Below are 27,232 nucleotides of genomic sequence, written 5' to 3'. Positions count from 1 at the left end.
GGCGGGCGAGGGGGCACGGCCGCGGCGGAGCCCGAGTGGCCAGCAGCTGGCCCGCCCGGGGTGCGGGCCATCACCAGGATGCTCCCGGGCGGCTGGGCCCTCTCGTGTGAGGCGGGGCCAGCCTCCCCGGGGCCGCGCGGCCTTCCTAAAGCCGACCGCGTGCAGCTGGGAGCGGAGCGGGTGGGCGTGGTCCCGGCTGCGGAGCGCCCTCCCCGGAAGTGCCTTGCACAAATAGGCGCTTAATAAATATTTGTTGAATGAATGTCTGCGTGAGGTCAAGCCAAGAAGTGCAGATGGTGACACCTCCCTCCTTGCCTGCTACCTGGGTTCGAAGAAGGGACTGGCTCCTTCCCAAACCAGCCTTTCTCTCTCACCTGTAGCCCATGCTGCCCCAGAAACCCCTTGCCCCCTACAGATAACCTTGAAGTACCCTCAGTATCCACTGGGGCAGCCAGCCTGGCTCTCGGCTCCTTCTGCTGCTGCAGCGCCTGCTGGCAGTAGGCCAGGCTGCGCAGGGAAAGGGCCCCGTCCTGCTGGCCAGGAAGGGACTGACCCTTACACCCTGGGCTGACTGGCAGCGCCACAGCCACTGCTCGCTGGGGGACGAGGCTGGGGGTGGAGGTGGGTCTTAGGACCAGACCTCTGAATCCTAAAGTTATGGGATGATCATTGTAGCTTCAAGGACGGGGCTCATGTGGAGGAAACGGCTACTGGGGCTGCTTAGGGTAGGGACCTACCAAAGAGGACAGGGGATTCTTGGTTCCAATTGAATAAACATCACCTCCAGACACTAGCCACTAAAGGGGCGTTGGTCCTGGGCTTCCTCAGCCGTTAGCCAGCCACAGCTGCTGGCGAGCCACTGGCAGAAGGACGGGGTGTAGGGAGCTTGGGCTAGGCTGCTTGGCCCGGGAGGGGTCTCCTCCTGTGGAAACTGGGTTCAGATCCCCTTATGCGCAGACCAGTAGGGAGCAGTGGTCCAGGCATCAGGAAACCTCCTGGCTCTGCACTCCCGGCAAACTTCTTCCCCGTGGGCCTCAGTCGTCTCCTCAGCTATGAAATGAGGAGGTGGGATAACTGAATGAACAGTGTCGACTCTCCCACTACAGCTCCAGGAGGGAGGCTGGAAGACAGACGATCCATTTTCATTCATCACATCAACAAGTATTTATGTGCCTAACAGGCTGGGTACCGTGGGTGTTCTGCCCTCACGGACAGATGCAAACTAATCACCGAGCATCACAGGAGCGACCAGGAGGCCTGGGAAGAGAGCTGAGCAGGTGAAGGCTCCAACCACAGACCTCGGCCAGGCTGGAGCTGCTCACCTGAGGTGTTTGCAAGGAAGGACTCAGTGTTTGAAGAGTCATTGAATACCTGACCGTGCAACTACAAATGCTTTTCTTTCGTGCAGAATGAGAACGTAGAAAAATTATCGTTAAGCCTAAATAGTGAGCTGGCTGGAAGGAAGACAGGTCATGTTCTTCTGCCCCAGTGCACCCCTGGGGGATCCTGGTGGGCAAGGGGGGTGAGCACGTCCCTTTCCTGGCTCTTTCCATCTGCAAACAGAAGGCAGAGTTGGGCGAGTGTGTTGCCGTGGGGTTGAGGTGGTATTGTGCCTGTGTCCTCAGTCACCATGGGTAGCGTTGGGGAACCCTTGATGCTGAATTGTAGGGGGCTGGAGCCCCCTGCGACTGTGGGAGGCTGGCATGTTCCACTACACTGGGACTCAGGCCAGCGAGTTTGAGTCCTGGGACCTCTGTAACCGGAAGAAGATCCTGCCCTGCCCAGCTGGGGAGGTGTCCTCATGGCTGAATCTGCCCCTCACCAGGGGCTGGGCTCTATTTTCTTGTAGCTCTGAGCAAGGCCACAGAGCCCCTCCCCACTGTGGAGCCTGGGCCTTGCGGGGCTTCCCCTAGGGCTGCACAGCATCCCCCTTTTACCTGGAGTTTCTGGGCCACTGTGGGACCCCGGAGAGCAGCTAGCCCCAGGCTGGACAGGCAGGAAAGCTCAAGCGCAGCTAGCTTGCCTCTTCCAAGATGGATGAGAGCTGTTCTGGGACACACCAACCCTGAGATGTGTACCTTCCCCTGGCCACCACCATTCCCCACTGCCCTAAAGAAGCAGCTCCCCAGGCTCGAGGGGCAAGGACTGGCAGGGGCCTCTTCACCCTGCAGAAAGTGGAAAGGGCACCTGCAGACAGGTGATGGTTGCCAGGAGTCCTGCACTCCCAGTGCCATGGGGTTGGGAGGGCAGAGGATGGAGTTTGTTCACAGGGCGCACCCTGTGAGCTTGCCGCTGCCCCCGCTTGCCCCTCCACAGCGCCCCACGTCCCTGCCAGCTCCACAGTGACCCTTGGTAGAGCCGGAAGATTGGGATCCACCACAAGGGTGAGGGCAGCAAGGGGCCAAGAAAGCTGTGTGCCCCAGGATCAACTTTCCCTCCAACTTAGCCACCAAGTGGCCACTTGCTAAGGAACTGGATCACCACACATCTTGCCTGTTCACATTTGGGCCCGCTGAGTCCCAGAAGGCTACCATGACATCATCTCTCTGAGAAACCATCTCTACACCCTGCCACTTCTTTGGTAAAGAACTTCAGTTCGCTTTGACGTCACCACTGGCCGTTTCTGCACTGAAGAGACACAAGCAGGGCAAGTCCCAAGGTTGCTGCTGCTTTGGCAGCACCACTGGTGACAGCGGCCCAGGCTCCCTGTGAAGGTGTCAGGAAATGGAAAAGGCTGGATTTTGTCTCCTCTTTGCCTGCTGTTAGCCTAACCACGAAAGTATCTCTTTATACAGAATACTTAACAGATTCTAATATATATTTGTATTTCATTTTGTTATAGTATTTTTATATGTTAAAGTCAACATCCAGTGTCTCGTTTTGATTATGTGGTTGTGACACTTTGTTTGGGGGCTTCTGTAGTCTTGCTTGCATCACTTTTAGAGAGACTGCTTAGAACAGACCCGTGAGGGAGCCATGCCTGCCCTTTCCCTAGAAGTGTTGTTTTAGAACATGTTGGATATTGTCTGTTGTCTTCCATGTGAACATGACATTGATTCACTCAGGTTCTGCCTTGTTGATCTTTTTCTGCACCGAGGATGAGCCGGGGGCTGCCGACGTGCACCCTCCCAGGATGCGAGGGTTTCTGGGCTGCCCGTACAGCAGCCACAATCCAGGGATGGCTCTAAACGCAGCACATGTAGGACATCTGCCCTCGGAACTCTCTGGTCTTCCTGAAGTGGCAAAGGAGGTCAGTTCCTCCTGAAGGAAGGGGACGGCTCAGTCATAGCTCCCTGGGAATGTCAGTGTGAGGGTGGAGCCCAGCCCAGCCCAGCACACACGGTCTGGGGATGCTGCTCATCCTTGTTTACCCTCAAGTGTCTGCTATCACAACCACATTGTGTAAGTTTGTGTATGGAGCCATACCCACATTTAACCTGGCTCTGAAGGTTTCAGAGCATCAGGGCAACAGATCAGAAAGCAGTGTGGCTTCTCAAATTGTCCTGTAATGTTAACCTGCCTGTTCCCAGAACAGTGGTTCTTTGAGATCAGTGGAGAAAGGAGGCAAACGTACTTCTATATTGGTTCCACTACGATTTCAGACTACAAAATTACACTCAGGAGTTTTGTAGGATGCATGACCTGAGACTATGTGAGGCCAGGCCCTGGCAGTCAGGCTGGGCAAGGCCCCTGACACCAAGGGGACCTGGCTGGCCCTCCTCTGATGCCAGGACCATAGACTAATTTCCCACTAGAAGACTAAGTCATCATGATGGTTACACAAGCCACACCGTCACAAACAGCACACGGTCACCTTGAAAGTGGGCAGTGATGGTAACTGCAATGTCTTCAAAGCAATTAGGGATTTCAGAGGAAATGTAATGAACCAGGTAAAGGAGAGAAAATGGACTAAAATAGGGCTTTAAGCTCAAGTGTCTGGGGTGGCCAGTAGGTTACCTAGGTAAGTGAAGTGGGCACACACCATTCTGGCCTATCATCTGTATTGCCCATCATCTGATACAGCAGCAGATACAGAGACCCATTTCCCTACTGTAAAGAAAAAGGGACAAATGGTAACTGACAGTTAGGAACTGTGGTATCCCGAAGGGCACATTTTCCAATCTACTGAGCTCCAGCTGATTCTTATCATGCACTAATTTTGTCAGATCTTCATTGTCTTTTTTTAAGAGAAGCCAGAAATCAATTTTTATGTAAACACTCATAGTTTTTAAATATTTTATTATTTTTTTTAATCACTGGGCTAAATAAAACACAACTGTGAGCCACCAGTTTGCAAACTTTGAGTTAAGGTGAAGTAAGTGGCAAATTTCAGTTAAAAGGAAATCCCCAGCCCAGGGAATGGGCACAGCAGGGCTTGGTTGGGGTGTGGAGGCAATAGAAGGAATGTCCAGGCTTCCAACTAGTGGTGCCATGTTTTCCGGAGATTGGTGATATGCATCTCTATTATCCCTACACCCTGAGCCCTCAGAGTTAATTTTAGAGATGTCCCCTCACCTCAGGCTGGTCAGTCTGCACCTCTCGGGTCATATTCTAGGTATTCTGTCTAATGAATATTAGAAGAAAAGAAGTCTATTTTAACAATGAAAAGTCCTAATCTGGACCCAGATAATTCTCCAAGTTCAAATTAGAAGGGGTGGCCTGTCTGCCAGCTGTGGGGTTATTGTCACTGGGCATAGTTCTGCATGTCAATGGCCACTGTCAGATGAACTTGTTAATGAAATCATGGCTGGTTCCACTGGAATCACTGGCCCACTGGATCCTTAAATGGACCTATCTCAAGTAGAGTTGAAAGAATATAATGAAACAGGCCATGAGGCTAGTAAACAGAAGGATTTCCTGCCAACTTTCTGCCATACCCCAACACGGCTACAGAGAGCTGGGGCAGCCCTCCCAGGTGGCTGTGTACATTGCCCCCTTATTTACTAGTGGCTTACGTGAGATCAGGAGCATGAATTCAATTGCTCCCTTCCCCTCAGGAAGAAGCACTGCCACCTTTCCAACTCTGCCATGGAAATTTCCAAGGATTCATCCATTGTTTCTTTTCCCTGAAGTTAGGCACATCTTACAAAATGGCCATAGATCTAGCAAACAATGTTCCTTTAAGTCCCGACACAGTGGTTGAGGCAGAAATATTAAGAATTATTCCTTTCTGGTTCCTTCTGGCAACTTATCAACTTTGCCATAGGCTACAAGTCGAATGCTGGGCTTCAATGCATTCTGTACCCTCTCCAGTAACTACACAAACACATTTTAATATCAAAGAAGTTTAATACGCTGCAATAAAATAAGCGCCTAGAAAAAGCTCATGGAATAGATGTCAATGTTAGAGAAATCCCTCCCACACATCCTCTAGCTCCATCCCCCATCCCTCAAAACCAAACAAGAAAATCCGAACAACACAGGAAATCCTTCCAAGCTTGGATTTCAGTGAGGGCCCCTTCACCAAGAACAAGAACACAGCTTCCTACATGGCCTAATAGGAAAGTAAAACACAGGAGCACAAAAAGTCCACAAGATTTCAATATTTAAGAGACTTAGTACATATTCAAAGTTAAAATAACTCCAACTTTTATAGCTATACATATTGTTTTAAAGCAACTTAATATATTTTTAAATTTCATATATACACTCTCAAAGGTTCTTCAGGTGAGGTATGTAAACATTGTCTAATGAAAAACTTTCAATGTTTCAAACCAACAAATTCACAGCATACATTGAATTTTCATCCATTAAAGACACAGTATTTTCCTACACTCACTAACACAGCGGAAATCCAGGCCCAAGAGATACACGCTGATCATCCGGATTACCATTTGCAGAATTTCTCATTTCACTGTTTTTAGAAAGACCACCTTCACACAAATCAGGAGCACACCTTGGTACCTGGAAGGGGCTAGGCCCTCTGGAGACTATCTCCTTGGGCATCTGGATCACTGGCTAAGACTCACAAGACAGTAAAAAGGAGCACATCTGAACAACTACGAGATTGACCTCGGCAATGACAACACTGGGAGGAACCAGCAAGACCTTTAAAGGAACGGCAGAGATTCATCTTAGAGCTCCCTGGATCCACAGCTGGATCAGCAGCCCCTAAACTCATTCTGAAGGGTCGCGGCCTAAAAAGAATAAAAACCCAACACGGCACCTGAGCTTCAGTTAAATTGCATGGGCCTCCTATGACCCTCTGGCCCCTCAAAGGCATTAACTCTAGCCTAAAGTAGGACCCTGGGCTGTGCTTTTCATACAGGTTAGGGTTGAATTTCTTAATATCATAACGCATATGGGAAAATAATGCCATGAGTTCACAAAGATGACCAATGCCTGCACAGAGGCACTGGCCAATGACCTTGGAGGAGCTCAATTTTGAAAACCACTTGTTCCCTGAGGGTAAACAGCAGGCTTCTATTGAGATTAAGTGAGGTTAATAAGGGGATTATTTATTACAAGCTAATAAGACTTGGGAAGCCTCAGGCCAGAATTCTATTTTACCCCCACACAACCTACAATGCCCCCTCCCCACCCTCCCACCACCACAAGAAGTAGTCACCTTCCCAATGATACAATATAGGTCAGTTTCTTTCCTCTTGCTTGCTTTCAGGCTCAGCAATGGAAAGTTTTATCCTAATGCACCCACTTCAATCTAAAAAACACTAGTGAAAAATTCCAAACACCATCATAAATACAAAAGAGAAGACATATTCCAAAAGTCTAAAAAACTACCTTATTCTATTCATGGTTATTTGGGTGTGGGGTATTTTTCATAAAGTTTAGGACGGTCACAAGGAGAGGCTGCTAAACAGCTTAGAAACCTGTTGAACTGGACACGCTGGGAGACTTGGAGGAGCAACTGCTCTCTTCGCACTGACCTAAATGGTTTAACCCCAGACATGAAGGGGGCTTCAGACATTTCAAACCCAGGCACAGAGGAGGATTATAGGAAATTGGCTAGCTTTTAAACCTAGGTCAGATATAGTCAAAGGACTTGTAATTGGCCATTTAAATTTCTAATGTAAAAAGTTCCTATATTTACTCTATAGGCAAATAAGCTTTGCCTCAACTAGATTCTGAAAACCCTATAAATTCAAGGAAAATTGATAATTTTTCAATCTCTATGCCCAATTTTTGATGTGTCTAGTGCGGGCAGATTTCTCATCCATTGTTAAGAGTTGTACGACATGAAGGAGCGTGCAGACAAACAGAAGCAAAAATTCAAGTACAGCAACCTCTCCAGCAAAGGCAAGAGGTCTTAGCAAGAGCTGTTCTACCCCCACCCTATCCTCTGAGACAAGGGCCAACGTGGAGCCCGGAATAACTGTTATTACCTAGGATCTTATTGCTGATGGGCAACACATCAGAAAGAACACCTGGAAATCTGCTCTGCAGATCTGGGGACTGACCACTGACCAGTTTATCATACATACGTATATATATAATATATAACATAACCAGATGAGAAGAGGGGCAATTAAAGCTTAGATTTGATGTAACTTTACAGACCAAATGCCCCAAACAGCTCTCAACCTGCTGGTTTTTGTTCTTTCTCCATGTGTGAACTGTGTTATGAAAGGAAGTCCACTGCTCAAAATAGACTCTTCTACAACTCTACAATGCAAACCAACATCACTCAGAACGTGAATCTGTGTATAGCACATGTAATAAATATTTTTTAAAAATTATTTACAACATTACTTCTTTTGAACATTTAGATGAGAGCAAAATTTATTTCTTCCTGCAAAGGTTAAAAAAGTTTTGACCGTCTAGTTCAGTGCTAAATTCCCTGGCACTAGTTACCCATTCACATTTCATCTTAAAATCAGATTTGCTTACAAACGGTATCTTAGAAAAAACATTCTCCAGCATTACTGTTCAAGTGTCCTCCTCATTTGTTTAGAAAAGACAAAGGGAGGCCATAAGTAAATATGTAAATTATGGTTAAAATGGATGACAAAAATCCCCGTGGGTCCAGTCCCAAGCTCTCTGCAGTCCTGGAGCTGCAGTTCTGAGTCCAGCCAGCTGGGCAGAATGAGAATGACTCAGACTGGGGTGCCCAGGAATGGGGCACAGGGAATAGGAACATGACCATAAAGCATTGGTTCCATTACATCTAGGGGTGCTCTGAATTGCAGACCAGGACTCCTGAGAAGTAAAGCTGCACACATCTTTGAACAGATGGTCTCCTTCTGTAACCTTCGGTTACAGGTGGGGCTGGCCCCCATCTGCAAAGATGCTTGCTGAGACGGGGAGGAGGACGAGGAGGAGAACGGGGGTGGGGGGGGTGGGGGAGTACTGTCAAGGTGCGGAAGCAAACATGCTTATCTCCCATGGTTAATGAGAGTGAGACTAGGTGTCTTTCACAAACCTGAGAAAGACTAAATACGTCTTAATGCTTTCTTTAGGCAACCAACGGTTTCTCCATATCCCACAGGTATGGGTTTGGATTTCCTTGGGGTTACAACTAAGGCTCATTTCCCTGCACAGGCTGTTGAAGCGTACAGTTCACTGTACCAACTGTGCATGCAAAAAGTGGGCAGCCTGAGGCAAGCCCTCACGCCATGCCCAGCACAGCCATACCAGCTGTGGGAGACCCACTTTGTTCTGCGATGGGGTAACAGTGGGGGATGCACTTAGGTTCCCAATCCATGTTGCATCTGCCCAAATACAGTGAGGGTTTCAAGGCCTTGCCCTTCTGCCTTCACTGTGTTGTTTGGGGGTTCAACGGCTGGGCATGGTAGTTGAGGAGGAGGGTGGCTAGAAAGAACACTTTTTTGGAAAGCCCTTTTGACAGTTAATTCTTTTCGTTAAAATAAATACTTTCTGTAGAAGCATCCAAACATTTGAACAGGAAAATATCACTATTTACACAGTGAAATAAATTCCACAGTGGTGTGTATAAATATGTATTATATATACGTATTTGAAACCAGTCTCTAACACAGTCTCCTAGAACTATTAAGAATACAGAAACCACTGGTGAAACTAATAACCTCAAGCTATAGTGGCTCTAAAACTAATCTCTACCTGTGGCATAAAGATACAAAATTACACAAATCTTGTTTGTACAGCATCTTTTCCACAAACTAGCTCCCAAATACTACAGCTTTAGCTATAAGACAACGTGTAGATTACAGAAAACAATTGGGGTGAAAAAGTTAATAAATTGAATATCATTTGGACCCAATGGCTAAACACTAGAAGAAAGAGTTATGAAAAGAAAAATGCTCCTAATATGACATATATGTGTTCAGTGAAGCACTTGGGAGGTGGGAGACTTCAGAGAGGATGCCTCTAGGGAGCTCGTGGCATAAGCAGAAGAGGGAAGAGGCAAAGTGCCAAGGGTGGCCCCTCAGAATGAGGTGAGGCTGGCCTGAGCAGGGTCGAGCTTCCCGGGCCAGGCCAGAGCACTCTGAACTTATTCAGTCTAAAGCTGCTGGTGTGCTGACAAGGTGCCATCGACGTGCTGGTATTTTTAAGAGAGCTGAGAATGGGTGGTCTGGATTGGAGGTTCAACAGGCAAAGACCAGCCACTTCCGTTCACAAGTAGTGACTAAAGCATGAGGAGTGAAAAACTTGCAAATATGCTGTACATGAAAACGTAAAGGGGCTCCAGGGGTAAAACCACCCGCCCTGCGCTTGCCGGGAGAGGCAACTATTTTGGGCTTTAGGGTCATCAGTAAATCTGTTTGTGGAGGAATGTCTCTCCACAAGAGTCGAGTTCACTGTGATTCACAAAGATGAAGATGACTGTAGTACTTTCAGTTTTAACCATTTATCCTAGTAGATAAGACCATACGTCCACAATTCAACAAATTTTCAATCAACAGGGGGGATATTTTCTTTTTTTCTTTAACACACAAGCATTACTCAGGAATAAGGTGCAACAGGAGCTGTGTGCTGAGATGAACAGGCAAGATACCCTAAAATCTAAAAGGAAAGAAATGTTGCAATTCTGGACTACTTGGAAAAATATGTTTGCACCTAACTGCCCACACAATTTGATCTTGAATGACATATTGCAAGGGTCAGTAAACCTTTTCTGTAAAGGGCCAGGTAGTAAATATTTTATATTCTAGGCTGTGTGGGCCACATATGGTCTCTGTGTTATATATTTTTTAACATAGTCCTTTAAAAAGAAAAGGCCAAAAGCATTCCTCCAACCTCTGGCATATTATAAAACTATGAGCACCCAATTTTTTTTTTATGGGCAGCCTATACCTCCAATGTGGCTTGCCTACCGAGCACCTTATGTTAAATGGCATGGTCCCAGGCAGGTGAGAAAGCCTGTGTGTCACTGCACTCGCCAGGTGAACGTAACTGCACCACCGCCCCTCTGAAGGACAGAGCAAAGGATGTCTCCTGAGCACTGAGCGTAAACCACCAGGGCTCTGAGAAAAGGAAGATCAGACTGAGAGGAGATAATGGAAGGAACTGACCAGCTTTGGCTCAATTCTAGGGCAAAAGCAGGAACAAGGACACTCTCCTCAAAGTGCCCAAGGTGGTTCCCCAGGTCCCCAGTACAGCATGGCAAAGCCCTGAGCTGGGAGGAGCGATGGAGAGCTCTGGGTTTCTGCATGAGTACAACTTAATATCTTTAAAGAAAAGAGGTCAGACCTTCAAGTCTTCCAATCTGTCCAACATAGAATATAGCAATTTGTTCTGATGCTTCAAAGGATGAACTTCATTGAAGGCTGCCTCAAAAGGCTTCCCACAGTTCTGCTTGTTTTAAATACTATAATCTTTTTCTTTTCTTTTTTTCCCTGAAAAGGATTTGGGAGCAAGCAAAGGGAAGAGCATTTACTGCTGCGATGTGAGGACTGCCTTGCCGATGTGATATACATAGACGTGATTTCATACTCACAGAAAAAATTTCCAGTATTTCAGCGGAAATTTCAGTATTTCAAGCCATAAGAAGACAAAAATTAATAGCTAAGATTAAAAAATAATAATCTATTTCAAAACAATTGAAAGTCACTGTTTTGGGGCCACTGACAAAAATTTTTTCACTGACATGACATTCAACTTCAGTTTGACAAACAACATAAACACTTATCCTCCAGTTTTAGGGGAGGGGGAAGACTAACACCTTGGAAGTTGACTGGATTTGATCTAAAGATATAATCCGTAACTTTTCAGGTTATAATATGCTCCAATTTTCTATTATTCTTTTCTAAAGCACTTCAAGCCTCTATTTTTTATTTGTTGGCTTGCCTTTAACAAAAGTATTTTGAGAGAAGAGTATGTGACTGAAAAAAAACACCAGTGCCAATACATTTTTATTTTCCTAGAAGCTGGGCAAAAATATGACATAATAAGCAATGCTTTGGGTTTGTGATTGGACTTTGTTTCCCCTCTGTGAAAAGAGTTTTCCTTATCTGAATGTGAGGTTCAGAAAACTGAACCACCAACTAAAATGGTCTCAACTAATTTTGAGAGAAACAAAATCTTGGCTTACTTTAGTAATAAATAAGAAGTGAAGCCTGAGACAGGTCTGTGATAAAAATTGAGTGAAATGAGAGGCCCAGGCCATATAATTTTAGAACTCTGAATACCTATTTGCTCAAGGGTTCTGACTCTATAGGCACAGGTGGCCTCATTTTGGCTGTTGTGATGGGTGATTCTAAGGAGGATGATGAGAGGCTAAGGTAGCTCAGGTTTCAGGAGACGGTATTCGATGTGCTACAGCAATCTAACATGTCTCTTCTAGCAAGCAGAAATAAAGAAATGTAAAAGGAAGAACAAAATTGAGATAAGATAAGGAGGAAAGAGAAGAAAAGAAGAGGACAGAGAGGAACAGAGGCAGAAGAAAGGAGAAGATGAATTAGGGAAGATTTGTTCCTGAAAAAGGATTATTTTCTCAAGCAAGGGTGAGCAAACTTTTGTGGGCCATATGGTCTCTGCTGCAGATACTCAATTCTGCTGGAAAGCAGCCACAGACAATACATACACAAAGGAGTGTGGCCATGTTCCAATAAACTTTTATTTACAAAAGTTACCAGCCCAGTCTGCAGACCCTTGATAGATCACCTGTAAGCCAAAAGACAGCCTGCACAGCTGACCTAAAACCAAAAGGAGAGGTTGTGGCTCTGTGGGCCAGCGCCTTGGGGAATTCCAGCCCAGTGCTGGGTGCAGTGACAAGACGCTAGACTTGCTGATGGTGACACTACAACATCTCCAGCTTGCATCACATAGCACAGTCTTTTCTTACTTGGCTTTTAGGTCCACTAATCAATATGAATGCTGCCCATAAATGAGAGTAACAGCTTTAGCCCTCACCACAGAATCCATCACAAGGCAGGAAAGAGTCTAAACTTCAATTCAAAGTAAATGTCTTGAAGTGATGAGTTTTACTGATGATCTATCTGAACAGTGAGAAATTCACCTGCACAGTACGTGATGCATAGAGGATCCCATTAGAAGCACCACGTACACGAAGGGATGACTAATGGCACCTCGTCTATCCATACTACTGCAGGAACAAGGAGGCATGAAGCCCTCAGCCTAAGATTATTTTTTTAGATAAGGCTTGTGTAGATGTCTTAAAGAAATACACACACAACAGAACTGGCCTACCTAAGGGATCCAAAGGACTAGCAGTTGCAGATTAACAGACACTAATAACATTCCTACGTAGGAAGCCTCAAGAGCAGAACAAAGGTTCATGGCCTTCCTGCTTTGCTGCAGGATTGCTACATGTCCGAGGAAGAGCTAGGGGTAAGACTCTGGACCCCGACTGACGGAGCAGTCTCCATGTTGTCCTCCAAAACCTAGAGAGCCTCATGGGATAGAAAATGGGAGACAGAAAATGAGTCTCCTGAAGATGGCCCAGCTCTGGAGAGCTATTGTAGGCTTCAGTGATTGCTTCCCAGGCATCTTCCAGCTCCTCCAGAAGCTCAGAGGTAATACCAGTGTCCTCTGGTCATCAACTTCAGCTCCAACATTGGGACAGTCACTTCACTGAGTATAGGCCCAGGAGAAGAAGTCCTTTCTGATTTGGAATCCAGAATGTGGGATACACTGCCTTTGCATCTGGCGGCAAGTCATACTGTGAACATGGCTATAGGAAGCAGGTCTTCTCAAGAGACAGAAAACAAGGGGAGACTTGAGCCTATACCAAGCCTGGGCTTGGAGGTACTCAACATGCAGACATGTTTGCCAACATCTGCTGTAAGTATAAAAAGGCCTTCTAGAGTTGGCCCTCAAGTTTTTCTTTTTTTTCCGTCTATTAGCAAAATTAACTGAATCAGCAAAAATGAGATTCAACACATTAAAAATAATTCTAAACTTTTAAGTGTCCTAATTATGTAGAATCCCAGTCTATTTAAGTGTAGTCACTACTATAAAGTGTAAGTTCATTTTAAAGATGACCCATTGCATTGTTAGATGTATAAAATAAATACATACACATTAATATCTTTTCTCAAATGCTGCCTAGAATGGGAGAGAAGGCTATTATCTTGAAATAAGCTTTTAAAAATGAAAAAGAACTTAGAAAAGTAATGGAATGAATTATAAACCTGAAACTGGAAAAGTTCCACCCGCTTACTGCCTCACACCTCTCCCTGACCTAACCCAAGCACCCTTCCAAGGTAGTCGATATGCAGCTAAGGGGCACCTTGAACGTACGTACAGGAATCAGCACACCTGACATCGGCAAACCTCAGCTGTTTAAGTCACCACAAAAACAATATCCAGTGACGACTATTTGAAAAGATTTTTTTTTTAAACTTTAAAACCACTTTTTAAAGACTAAATGAACCTACTCAAAACATATTAATGCTTCTGTGCAACTTAATGCTGAGAAAGGGTTGCCAACATACACACTCAGCAGTTTCATTAATATAGGTAGCTCTTGAATGGCCAAAGTCAAAGATATTAAAAAGAAAAAAAGAGACTCATGGGATAGAGGAAACATTAGGAAAAAAAAAAATCAAGGCTTCATTGAAGAAAATAAGCTTCACTATCTAGGAAATTCAACACAATTCTCAATTTCCCATGAATCAAATGCTTTTCTCCAGTCCGATCCAATCATCAGAAGTTTTCATTATATACAGCAAACCAATAACAGAATGGGTAGAAGGCCTGTTTTATCATGATTAGAATGAACTAATGCATGAGAAAAAGTCCATCTGGGTTTATCTAAACAGATCTGAAACAATCTAAATGGAAAATTTTTTAATAAAAAGCACAGCATAGCAGCTGTTCATACAAACCTATTTCAGTGACAGCGTATGTCAGAGAAACTGGTTGAGGGTTTAACAACCAAGCCTTTTTTGCAGAATACCCCAATGGAAATGTCGAGTACACACTGTGTTATAATGGAACAATGTTATAGGGCACCAAGGTAAAGCCAACGCACCCATCTCAGGCTTCACTTGGGAAAGGCAAACAACACCAGTTGCAAATACTGTAGCTCCCACTTTTGAGCCACGGAACAGAGCCCAACATGACAGAGGCAGGAGTGATACTATAAGCATTAACTACTAGTATGGTGCTAACCAATCAGAATGGACACCCACTCTAAACATGTACATTCACATTGGAACATACCAGCCTAACATCACCTCTGGGTGTAGGGCCCACTATGAAATGCTGGAGCTGCTTCCTCCAATTGCAAAGTTGTTTTGACCTTTACATAACTCTGCTGTTTAGACCTTTCTGAGTCTGGTGCCAAAGTGGTTTGAGGGATGCTCATAGAGACCTGGGCCACATTTACACCATCCAGCATGTGCTAACTATCCAGCTCATGAATACCCTCACACACTGCATAAGGAGGAAGAATTTTACTTTCCTCCTGTAGAACTGGGATTGGGAGACATTTGTGGCTGACAGCTACATGCAAATGCACCCAAATGCACATGCACACACACACTCAAACTTTTCTATTAGTGGAAATAACATTTTGTATTTCTTTGAATACGGAAGTTCTCAGGGTAAAAAAGAAAATTAGAACAGTCACTCTTATCCTAATTGTCAAATTGCAGCTCAAGATGAAAAAAAGTCTAGGATTTTTCCTAGATTTCCTAGAAAACCTTGTTAGAGTGCTAGCAAGCCTGCGAGGCCAAACATGAAAAGGATGGTAAGAATCAGTAATGCAAATAATTTGAGGGATGTAAATAATTTTTAGAGGTCATAAACCAATATTAATACCTTGTGACACACCTTTTGTCCCATGGGCACATAATTTAGAATACATTTTTTCAAATGACAAAAGATCAAAGGTGAGAGAAGTGACCAACAATGAATATGATTTTTTAAAAAGGGGTAACAGAAACATTAATCTTTTATAATAATTATAAATTCCCTCTGCATTTTCATATACTATAAAAATGATTTGGTTTAGCTTTCAAATATCACTTAAACAAACAAGACAGAGAGGGAAGTTCACCGCTGGGGTTTGCAAAGAGGAGCATCTGTTCATGTACAGACACTGCAGGGTGGCTGCTGAAAAGCTACTTTTATGTGCATGATGGTGGTCTTCTTGGCTACAGTACAAGTGCTTGTGCATCAAGTATAAAATACAAGCCTTTAATCACACAGATCAGCTTTTTAGCTTTTGTAAATTTAAAAACAAAAAGGATAAATAAGGCACTGTACTTTTAAAAACTAAAACTGCTTGGTTCCAAGTTTAAAACCCAAGGAACAACCAGAATATAATATATAACTTCCCTTACTCAGCCTCAGAGAAAGACTCTGCAAGTTCCCTTCTCCATCTGAGACGCATTTGCTGACATTTTAAATTGTGGCGTTCTCCATTAACTGCAGATTTGAAAGGCTTGATAAGCTTATAAAAGCAGAATTTAGTTAATGCAAAATAAAGGGTTACTTCTATAGAACAGTTTTACTCTTGACTACCACCCTCTCAATCACTTTGCATCCAGCCGCCTCCGTTTGCTGTGTGAAGAGTCCAGCTTTGCCTTCAGCTTTCGCTTTCTCTGGGCTGCACTGTTCTCTGGGGTTTTTGTCAAGGGTCTGGCCCGAGTCTTTACACTGCTCTGCTTCCTGTTTGTGGCTTTCTGTGGCCTTGAAGAGGATTCACCTGCCCCCTTTTGCTTTGCAGGTTTCGTCACTGTCTCTGAGGCTGTGGGCTGGGTAGATCTTTTATTTGTATTCTCTTTTTCTTTCCTGGAGGGAGGGCAGCTCTTACCAGGGGACTTTTTAGGGCTCTTCACTTTATTCTCTTTCAAAGACTTTTTGGGCAGTTGGCTTATTCTATCCTTTGCAGCTGGCTTCTTGGTGGCAGGGGTTTTGGTGGATCCATCAATATGCTTTTCTTTGCTGGCTTTCATCGCAGGTCCCTTGTCCTTCCTGTCCAGAGTGCTGCTGCCTTCTGTTCTCTTGCGTTTATTCTGAACTTCCGCTTTCAGCAAGATTTCAGGCACCTGCTTCCCTTTCCGTCCCTTCATTCCATCAGTACTCTTGGGCTTAACGGGAAACCCAGCTGCATCCACTTGCAGGGCAAGCTTGGGGGACATCAGAGGGTTGATGCACACACTCTTACAACTCGGTCTATTTTCCACACCTAGACCAAACGGGCTTTCCATTTTCTCGTTCTTGATCAAACGTTGCTGGGCTCTGAGCTTTCCTCGAATATTGGAATATTTTCTAAGGATCCGGGTACTGGCTGGAGTAGGTGAGTTTGTGGGAGGATGGCTATTTCTACCTTCCCTGACGTCCCCTATGCTCATGTCTTCAGAATTGGGGCTGAGGCTGATGTCACTGCCATTCTCTGGATCCACTTGGTCAGGAGTCTCTCGAAATTTAGCCCAGAGCTTCTGCGTTTTCCAATTGTTCCTAGCAGGAGTAGCTCCCGGAAATTTCTTCAAGTGTTTTTTCAAGCGTTCAGCCTGTAGTGAACTGGGGTACAGGCTGGAAGGAGAGTACTTCTGAAGAGGATGCTTGACAGGGGGGATGTCTCCTGGAAGACGAGTATTGAGCTTCTTCACGATTACTAGAGACCGGGTTTCAGTTGTCTCTAAGAACCATTTACAAACATTAGATAATTTAAAGTTTGTCATAAACAGCATCTGAACAGGAGAAAACTTTTGACCATCCAGGGAACCCCTACATTTCCGTGACCTTTTCTTGCTTTTCCAAATCTCCTTTAGTTTATCTGACTTGTTCCTTGCTCTTGGTGTTGGCTGGGTTTCTTTTTCCAACTGGATCCAGCCTTTCTGAACTTTCATGTATTGGGCATTGAAGTTAGCAATAAGCTCTTGGTTCTCCTCCTCAGCACACCATTCTACAAACTTTGGCTGGTCATCTACCACTGTGTCCACATCATCCTCATCTAAGGGATCTCCACTCTCTGAAGCTTCATTTTCCTTTGGCATTGAGTTTCCGTGTGCTGCTTCCTTTTCGGAAGTCACTTTTGTAGCATCCAAAGAGTCTAGAGAATGAGCATGTCTTAGGTTGTAGATTGAAGAGGTCAGTCTTGTAAGCCTTGGTACCCATTTTGGGGGCTCAGTAGCATCACCACTTCCACTACTTGACAACCCAAGTGTGCTAGATGGCACATCAGTATCATCATCTTTACGCTGGGTGTTTGCACTGTCTACTCCATTTACATCCTCCTTGATATCTTGTGCAGGAAGAGGTCCTGGCTTCTCTTTTGATTGTTCTGGGAAAGTACAAGGAATACTATCTGAGGAGTCATGAGCACTTTTCTCACCTAACTTAGACTGAACATAGATTTCCAGTCTCTCTCCAGGCAGGGACTGGCCAACTGTGGTCAAGAGATCACTGCTGGGGAAAATAACTCCCTCTTCTCCCTTGACTTCTTTTGCCAGCATGTTTTTAAAAGTCTGCCTAGTGATGATTCCACCTCCCTCGCTCTCCTGTTCAGCATCTTTCTCAGAGGAATTTTCACTGACATTTGAGTTTTCGGCATCCTCCAGAGTTTTTGTATGGAAACCGTCAGTCAGAAAGCCCTCAGATGTTGTCCCACCAGGGTACCCTTCCTTTTTAGAACGTTTTGCACCGGGATTTTTAGAAACTTTGATTTCAGGACAAGCAGAAGTAGTTTCCAGTTTCTCTCCAGGCAGGGGCTGGCCAACTGGGGTTATGGGATCACTGCTGGGGAAAATATCTCCTCCTTCTCCCTTGACTTCCTTTGCCAGCATGTTTTTAAAAGTCTGCCTGGTGATGATCCCACCTCCTTCGCCCTCCTGCTCAGCATCTTTCTTAGAGGGATTTTCATCGACATTTGGGTTTTCAGCATCCTCCAGAGCTTTTGTATGGAAAGTGTCAGTCAGAAAGCCCTCAGGTGTTGTCCCACCAGGGTACCCTTCTTTTCTAGAACGTTTTGCACCAGGATTTTTAGAAACCTTGATCTCAGGACAAGCAGAGGAAGAATCTGAACTTTGATTTCTTAGGCACCTATCGGCAGAGGAAGAATCTGAAAGTTGACTTCTTAGGCACCTATCAGAGGCCTCAGGGAATTTTCTACCTTTTTTCTTCTTGTCCAAATTCTCTTCAGGTGAGTCAATGTTTTGATCACACATATCTTTTTCTGAAGGATGTTTTACATCACTGCCCTCTCCCTCTAATTTTCCTGTACCACCTGCTGCCTCACTTTCCTCAATTTCACTGGGGTTTTCATTAGTAAAAGTGCTGCTTTCCTTCATGAGTGGGTCAGTGTCTAGCTCCTGAGTGTCTTCAGTCTTGGCCTCAGTACTGATGCTTTGGTCGTCCTCAGCCTTTCCCAGGCTCATGGGAGGCTCCGAGCAGACTGGTGGACTTTGATTTTCTGAGCACAGATGACCTTCTTCTCTACTGACTATTTCAGGAGAAGAACAAGGCCTAGAAACAACATCTTCACTGCCTCCCTCAGGAACGCTCTCAGTAGAGGGAACCAGGTGACAGTCTTGGGGTACACTCATCTCCTTTGTATCCAGCAGTTCAACTGGTTGTTGGTCTCGTTCAGGGGAAGATATCCCACCCACTGTGGGAGCTGAGACCATGGAGCTGCCTTCTGGCATGTCCTCTTCAGGAGGATGAGCAGGGAGAGGCCCCACCAGGCTGGAGGCTGTCATTTCCTTTGACCTGGGGGAGCTGCTCAGATTCGGTTTATTCATCATGGGGCAAACCTCAGGCTCTTGTGATTCCTTTTCAGAAGAAACATCTCTGCCTCCTTCCTTGAGGGAGGTTATTTCTTTCCTAAGTTCTTCACGGTCGTCTTCTCTGGGATGTGGCACATCTACTGTTGGTCTAGGGGCTGAAATTATAAGGGTCTGCTTGGGAGTGACCACTGACTCTGACGCCAGTGTTGAGCAGCTTGCTTTTTCTTGGGAGTGTAAATTTCTGGCCAGTGTGCGAACAGTTGGCAGCTCACAACAATCACCATTGAAAAAGTATCCTCGAGTACTCTTTCTGGCTGTTTTCCGAGAAGATAATATCGATCTTTGATTCTCAAAGTGGCATTCTGTTATTGGCTGACTGATATAAACGACATCGCATTGGTTATCATAATCATTTATCCTCAACCCTGATGCCCTTTTACTTTTCCGAGCTGTCTTAATGGAGGTTGATATCATCTTGGTTCGCGAATGTCCATTAGATGCTTTGTGTACAGCTGGCATGGGGCTGGGGGCTAACCAACCATCTTTGGAATGATCAAACTGGCCCTTATCACTGGGATGTAAATGGTAACCCACCTTATTTCTTCCTAGTGAGTGAAGATGGTTCTCTTGCTTTGGCCTTGAATCTTGTTCACTTGCCTCTAAATCCTGGCGCAAAGGTGTTTTTGAGCCACACTGTAAAGCATTCTCTTTGTCAGCAGTTCTAGGTGAATTCCCCATAAACCCTGAGTCCCAAGCCTCTTCTGATAAAGCTCTGAATGAATTTCTTTGAGAAACAATACAGCTGTTGCTCTCCTCACTATTCTCAGCTGCCACTTTTACTGCAATTACACTTTCTACAAAAGCTGAACTCTGCATATGGTCTTTACCATCCTCACATATTTTCACATTTGCGTCTTGCACCTGTCCAGTGGTTTGCCCCTCCAAGCTCTTAGAGATGTGGTGGAAGTTTAATGAGGAAGAATTAGATGCAGTGAGGTATCCCAGAGTAGAACTATCCACTGAACTACCAGAATTAGGTTTAGTGGTTGGAAGTTCAGAGGAATCTTTCTGGACAATAGTCAAGGCATTCTCTCTTCCATCTACAGAGTTTGTCTCAGGAGGAGGCTCCTTCAGGGCCTGTTCTATCAAGTGTAGAGGGCTACGAGAACTTGATGAGTCTACGAACAAATCTGCAGAAGCAGAAGACTTCATATTGAGACACACAGCATCCTTTTCCTTATGTTTGGTGCCTAACTGGGCACAGCCAGCATTGCAAGTGGATGCATCCATTGCTCCAGAATCAGAAGGTCGCAGGTCCTCAGTGCCTGGCTGAGATTCAGTGTACAGATCGTTCAGAACACGAATGAACTGCTTCTGATGATGAGTGCACAGCTTCACCATAAACTTCTCCAGTGGAGACTTGGACTGATTGTTAGAATCTACTGCTATTGCCTCCGATGGGTTCTCACTAGACAGACAAAGAGAAAGAAGGAATTAGTATGGTCATTTTCCAAAGAACCATTTTTACATTATAAAATTCACCAGATGTCACTCATGTTGTAAAGAGTGAACACTCTGGCCAAAACTGCTTCTGAGTGCCCATATACTTTTGATTCAATAAATGAGGAGTATTTACCTAGTAAAAATATAAGGCCAGCTCTGTTATAGTCTCAATTTTTAATGACAACATCCTTCATACTTTTTAAGTGATCATTCACAAATAATTTTTATCTCAGAGAGAAAAAATATCTCTAAAAAGAAATTTCTTTTTTCAAAAAATAAAATTTGGCCACATTAATAACTCCAATTGGTCAACATATCTTTGTTTTAGGCCTGGGTATCCCTGTTTATTGGTTTATAAGTCCACAACACTGACAAAAATTCAGACACACTATATCACAAATTTTAGTTTAGAAATACTGAGAGAAATTACAGTTTTAACATGGTGTCTCAGCATGATCAATTGGCTGGACTTTATAATTCTGCAAACAGTAATGCAGGAATCTTTCTACAACCCTTTCCTGGGGAATGGAGGTATAGAGATCAATAATTTCACATTTCAGACACAATGAAGGATGCAATGACAAGCAATTCCTGATTCCTAGCTCGTAAGTGAGGAAATAGATACGAAATCACATTGTAAACTGTAAGGCTCTGTCAATGGAAGGTAGTAGTATTATGTCTTCAGTTAAACTTCACTCTTTACATTCTCCTAGACCTTCAATAAACACTTTACAACAATCCACAGGAAGTCATTCTACATTAAAGAACCCTTCTCAACTATTTCCATAAGTTAGCCAGCACAACTCTTAGAGTTTAACCTGGATAGTGGGGATGGTGGGAAAGGATGATACAAGCTTCAAGACAGGCTAAAGGCAATTTCTGCTTAGACAGCCAAGAGTTTTCAGAGCTTCTTTGTGTTTCTGGATGTGTGTTTTACTAAGCCCAGGCAGTGGGAGTGCTCCAATTTTCCAGAGTTTTATACAACTTCTCAATCTCTCTCTCGCTGGATTGTAATTCCTCAGGAGACTATTATCTGACTTTTTATGTAATGTGGCAGAGCACTAAGAGCAGCTTAATAAATGTGTGTTGAACAGATGTTGTTTGATAATGTCTTCCAGCTAATTCTTCTTTTCTTTAATCTTTGACTTTATCTCCTAGTCATGAGGTGCCTTTATAGGCAAGCTAACCGCAGATAGCCTACGTCAGCCTCCTGCTTTCCTACCCTCCTCTGGCCTCTCAAGCAGTGTGGTTTTAGTGGCAAGAGCACAGATTGTGGAATAGGAAAACCTATATTCTACTTCCAGCTCTGACATTTACTATCTACAGGATCTTAGGCAAATTACTTAACCTCTCTGAACCTTCGTTTCCTCATTTGTAAGTTGGAACTGAATATCAATATTTCAAAGGATTGTTGTGAGATATTAGATAACATACATAAAGCACAAAGCACAAAAGAGCAGGTGCTCAATTTTAGTTTCTCTGTTCCTGACTCAGGGAAAATTTTAAGACCAAGTGGTGAATAAAGTTGCTGAAACATATCTAAATACAAAACAAAATAAAACCAAGAAACTATTAGTCAAATCTGTTATTTAAACTGCTTTATGAGAGAAAGGTTACACTGTGTTTTTATTTTCACGACTAGCAAGAAAGCAGTTTTATTCAGTGGTGCCACAGGTATCTGAAAGGGCCTACCTTAGACTATGGATTAGAAAGACTAGAAATGTCTTAGAAAATGCCTATCTCAAACTTGAAACTGATCATTGAATTATGAATAAACCAAGAAAAAAGATTATTACAGAAGTATCGTAACAGGTGCATGGGGATGGTGAACTTTAAAGTACATGCAGGCAATGGGGCCAAAACCTAACAAAGGGAAGAAAAGACCAAAAGGAACTAGAAAAAAACTCATTGAGCAGTATACTAATGATACGTATATTTTTCTGTCTGTATATAGTGTCCTTCAGTAAAAAGTTTTAAAAAGGTAACATCTGGAAGGTCAACAGGAAGAAGCTCCCCCTACTGTGTGAGGATGGCCAATATTATCTCCTTCCTTCAGAACAGGGGAGACACCAGTGACTCCCTTGGGTTAGTTATGGTTAAGTCATTTCCAACTCTTGGACTCAACGCGATGTACACGGGAGCTTAACAAAGTCCTCATGCAGCTGCAGACTTCGTAGCTCATGGAGAAGTCAGAAGGCCCCAGTTGAAGGACCCCTCCAGGAGGTACCTTGTGGCTATGTCTATCAGGTGGGACCAACAGCATAACATGTGTTATAGGAAGTATTACCATGAGACGGTGGAGAGTAGTCTGCCCCTTAGTTGTGTGACCTTGGCCAAAACACTTAACCATTTTGGGTCTTAGTTGAGCACCTGTCCCCTCTACCCTTAGGATTGCTGCAAAGGAAAACCTACAAAGTTTATACCAATATCAGTTACTGTTATTGTCAGACAATCACATAAAACATGCTTCAATAAAAATAACGCAGAGCTCAGGAATGTGCATTGAGCTTTCTTACAACCTAAAAAACTGAATTTTCTTGATAATTAAAGGTAACCCTTCAAGTACCAAACATTTTAAAATTTTAAAATATTTTTGATGTAAGTCTTTTAAGAATTATATTCTCTTCTGAACACAATTTATTCTTTTTTAATGACTCAGGGTCATTACCATGTGCACCACTATTGAAGTTTGGCTATTAATTTTACTGTACTGAACTGAAATATATTGGTAGTTTTGAGGGCTACTCAATTAAGTAAATTTGACTGCCTAAACACAAAAAAGTTACTGTGGCAGTCAGCATTTTATTAAAATCTTTCTTCTTATTGGCTTCCAAATAGCAGCTGTGTTTAGGAGTCCCACGTTTATGTTTAGTAGAGTACTTCTGCTCACTAGCTGAGAAACTGTATCTCAAGTGCTAGACTGGTACCTTAAGTAAACAAATAGGCTCTGAATGAAGGCTTGAGGAATAGTTTTAGGAGTAAATTACATGGGTTTTCTAACAACTTCAACGGCTGAGAGGCCTTTATTCCTCAGTTTTTGGTTCTTAGATGTGTTCCTGATGTTTCTGAGATAGGTGACTATAAATAAGTGGGATATTACTGCCTTTTCAATGCATCAAAGAATGGAGTCTAAGTACATTTTAGCAATACATAAAAAAGGCTGACAAAGGTCTATGAGAAAGATTAAGAAATATCATGGCATCTTATTGTAGAAAAAACCGAAGAGATAAGTGGTTCTTCTCAACTCAAGAAGCGCAATCATCATCCAAGTCTGTGAAAATCATCTGGACTGCTTCACGCTTGTGGCTGTGCTCTGGAAGCAGGCTTTAGTGTTTGGGATGAACAATACACTGGGAGATTAATGAAATCAAGGCGTGTGTCTAACAAGAGGATAGAGTGCTCTGAAGGAAACCGAGGAAGTACTTTCTTCTAAAATGACGCTCACATAGAATAAAAAACTGAACAACAATTAATCCATAGGTGTTATCTAACTTCCTTTATGGTTGTGAGACTCGGATCTGCTGCTGTCCCACATGTTTCAAAAATTTAGTAGTGCTTTAATATTTTAATTACCCTCAACTAATGTAAGGTCTCCCAAGGGGCCATGCAACCAGCCCTAAAGCAGTGACTGTGGCAATATGGCTCAGCTAGTCCCTAAGGACAGAACAGACAACCACAGGTAGGTATGTATCTATTTCACAGCATCACGGTAAGGGGAGGTGGTGTCTTCACAACTAAGGCATATTAAAGAAACATTATCAGTATCCGCTAAACCCTAACCTGGAACAATGCAGTACAGCATTCAGATGCTGAGAAACAGCATCAGAGAGGCAGACACAGACTACAGCAACCTTAAGAGGCATTTACAGCAGTGGTTTGGGGAAGCTCAGGAGATGAAAAGATTAAAACTGCAAATGGCAACCTTGCCTGAGAGAAAGAGACACCAACAAAGGGTCATTTTTGTGTGTGTGTTCCTGGTAAAAAGGATCAGGAACAATGTACCGGTGAACCACAGGTCATCAGAGCAAGTGGAGGGTGCTCTCTATCAACTACATCCTTGGCCATCTCAAAACTATCTCCACCTGGAGTGAACCCTTTCCTGAAATCCTAAGCCCCAGTGGTTTGTAAAATTCATTGGCAATTACAAAGGGTCTTGCATATTTATCCTATAATTTCTATCTTTTACTGACTTAATTTGTCTCATCTTTGTCTTAGCTTTCAAAGCAGATGTAAACTACTTGAGTGTAAGTAAGGACCACAGTTCGTTTTTCTGTTTTCTCTTAGCAAAAAAGAGAGGGAAAGGGAGCACCCAGGCTACTTCCTGGGTTTTCTTCCTGAGCAGGACTATTTACTGAGATAGGAACACAGGCAAAGAAGCTGGTGGCTGGTGGTTGTTGGGGTATGTATGTGTCTGATGAGTTCTGTTCTGTATACGTTGAATTGAGGCGTTTATAAGATGCAGAATCTGAGATGTCTGATAGGCAACTGGACACACACATAAGCTCACCTGTAGCTTCACTTGGATCTGGGAACCTTCACATTAATACTAAACTTTGTCCAGGTGTCATTAAATGGCCCTGTTATAAGAGCTAACTTTATAACTATAGTAATAAAATCACTTTTGACTATGTCTCTAAATTATCCAGCCTCCTACCTTGTTTGATTTTCTCTGGAAATTTTCTCAATAGGACCTAAGTTTAGATGAATTTTAATTTCATATCATTTGAATAATTTTTAAAATTAACTTCAACCTTCTGAAGTTTAATTCTATTACTATTTTTTCATGTTTAAAAAAAATGGGTGTTAGCCAGTTTTGCCTGAGTTTTAAACAGCTAGTCTTTACCTTTGCTTCTAGTTATTCAAGTTTTCCAACAGTCTTAGGCCTTTAATAGAGGCTAAATACAGCATTTGTCCTGACTTAGAATACTCTCAGGCAGGGATCAGGGATACCAGAGAGGGGCCAGTTCTGTCCTGCAGACCATTCACTCACCTCGACCTAAGGGGAAGCACTGTTTCAGTTCAGTGATTCTAGTCGGTATCACAATACGTCCTTCACATCTGAGTGTATAAGATCTTTACAAGCACAATAATTCATCAGATTTTGAAAACCCTTGTTTGATTTCCTGTTTCTTCCACTCAACAACAGGTCTCTCTGTGATGGGTAACAGGTCTCTCTGTGATGGGTAAGTAAATGATTTACCAATCAGAAATACTTCACCACCACCACTAAAGAGGAGTAAGAGTCTAGGGACTGGTAACTGGGAGGAAGGGCTGTAGAAGAGGGAAACTTGACTTCCAGCTATCTGGATTAGTTTTGAGTCTCTCTCCTTAGTGAGAAATGGCCTGCATGACCTTGACCATTTTGTTTTTCTATCCCCAGTTCAATGCCTAATTCTTAAGGGTATGGTAAAAGGATAAGATAATATTCATAAAAACTTTGAAAGGCACCATTTAAGAATAATGTGTTGTTTTACAACCTTATCTTTAATGATTTACTCAATGATGTTTTTCTAGATCAGAGGTTAGACACAGCTAAAGTTGCCTACTTTGTCAATACTGCAATACCTCAAGTCCCAAAGGAAAGCATTCCTGTGGTTAATATAAATGGTGGATGGTCAATGCTTATGTTATCTTAGGATAAAAGACAGATCAACTAGAGATACGACAGAGCTGAGATGACAATTTTAATAGTAGAATTTGGAATTGCTGGATTCAAGTAGTCCCTCCTATATCTGCTCTCTAACCACCAATAAAACTGCTTTGGCAAATGCAACATCACAGATGACCAAAATATACTCTTCTTGACTGAAAAATGTGAATGATATTTGGATGGGAGCTAACCTTAGTAGCAGAGAAAGTAGTCCCAGGAAAACAGACAAGGAGAGAAAGCTAGAGACAACACTTTAGACAGAGTAGACCAAATTAAGAGTTGTAAATTAATTTGGCTTGATTCTTTTCTTTAAATACAAGAAAACACGAAAATGCATCGTCAGCCCCCCTTCAAGGCAATAAGAGTTGTGGTTTTTTGGCTAGATAATAATCTCAAATTATGTTCCCTAATTCCCTACTTCTGGTCCTTTAAGCACAGAAAACATTAAGTATATATTCAAGCGCCTGGGTAAGTCTGCTGAAAAGTCCTTGTTCTACACTGGGAAACGCATCTACCCTTGGCTATTTCACATCCGTGTTATCTTCCAAACCTGGATACAGAAATATTCCAAGGTCTATGACAAAATTGTGTGTGTGTGTGTGTATAGAAGGTGGGCATGGGGTGTGGAGAGAGTTTTTCACTCTCTGAAAAGCCATATATAGTTTGTACCTCCAAACTACTGAACAACCAAGTTTTCTTTCCATGGAATTGAACTAGGAGAAACAGTAAAAGGCTAGGTCAAGGTGACACAGAAAAGTGAGAAATAAAATTCATGAGATCACAGAACAGAAGGTGACCTCTTAAAATCAGGCTGTTTAATACCTGATTTCCAGGTGGTTGAAATCCAAAGGATCTAAATTTGGATTTAGATAGAATTTAGATGAATTTAGATAGAAAAAGCAATTCTCAAAATTGGGGTTAAGGAAAATTATCACTCTCCAGAGATCAGAATCATGGGGGATGGTGTGTGTGGAGTCAAACTCAGGATGCATCTGTATCTCTT

General features: G+C 43.4%; 1 protein-coding gene across 7 annotated transcripts in view; it reads right to left on the bottom strand.

The window, feature by feature from the left end:
• Positions 1-5,269: 5,269 nt before the first annotated feature.
• LCOR (ligand dependent nuclear receptor corepressor) overlaps positions 5,270-27,232 on the bottom strand; it is a 134,311-nt gene continuing 112,348 nt past the window's right edge. For all 7 annotated transcript variants that reach the window (XM_087432356.1, XM_087432355.1, XM_087432357.1 and 4 more), the window contains one exon: positions 5,270-20,544. In XM_087432356.1, the coding sequence (XP_087288482.1) occupies positions 15,882-20,544 (4,663 nt within the window). In that variant the 3' untranslated portion in view covers positions 5,270-15,881. The remainder of the gene's footprint in view (positions 20,545-27,232) is intronic.

The sequence above is a fragment of the Ceratotherium simum genome, chromosome 6 (genome assembly GCF_057802395.1).
Source record: "Ceratotherium simum simum isolate JZ-2026a chromosome 6, ASM5780239v1, whole genome shotgun sequence".
NCBI lineage: Eukaryota > Metazoa > Chordata > Mammalia > Perissodactyla > Rhinocerotidae > Ceratotherium > Ceratotherium simum.
The sequence above is the reverse complement of the archived record's forward strand: the minus strand, read 5'-3'. Positions and strand labels throughout refer to the sequence as shown.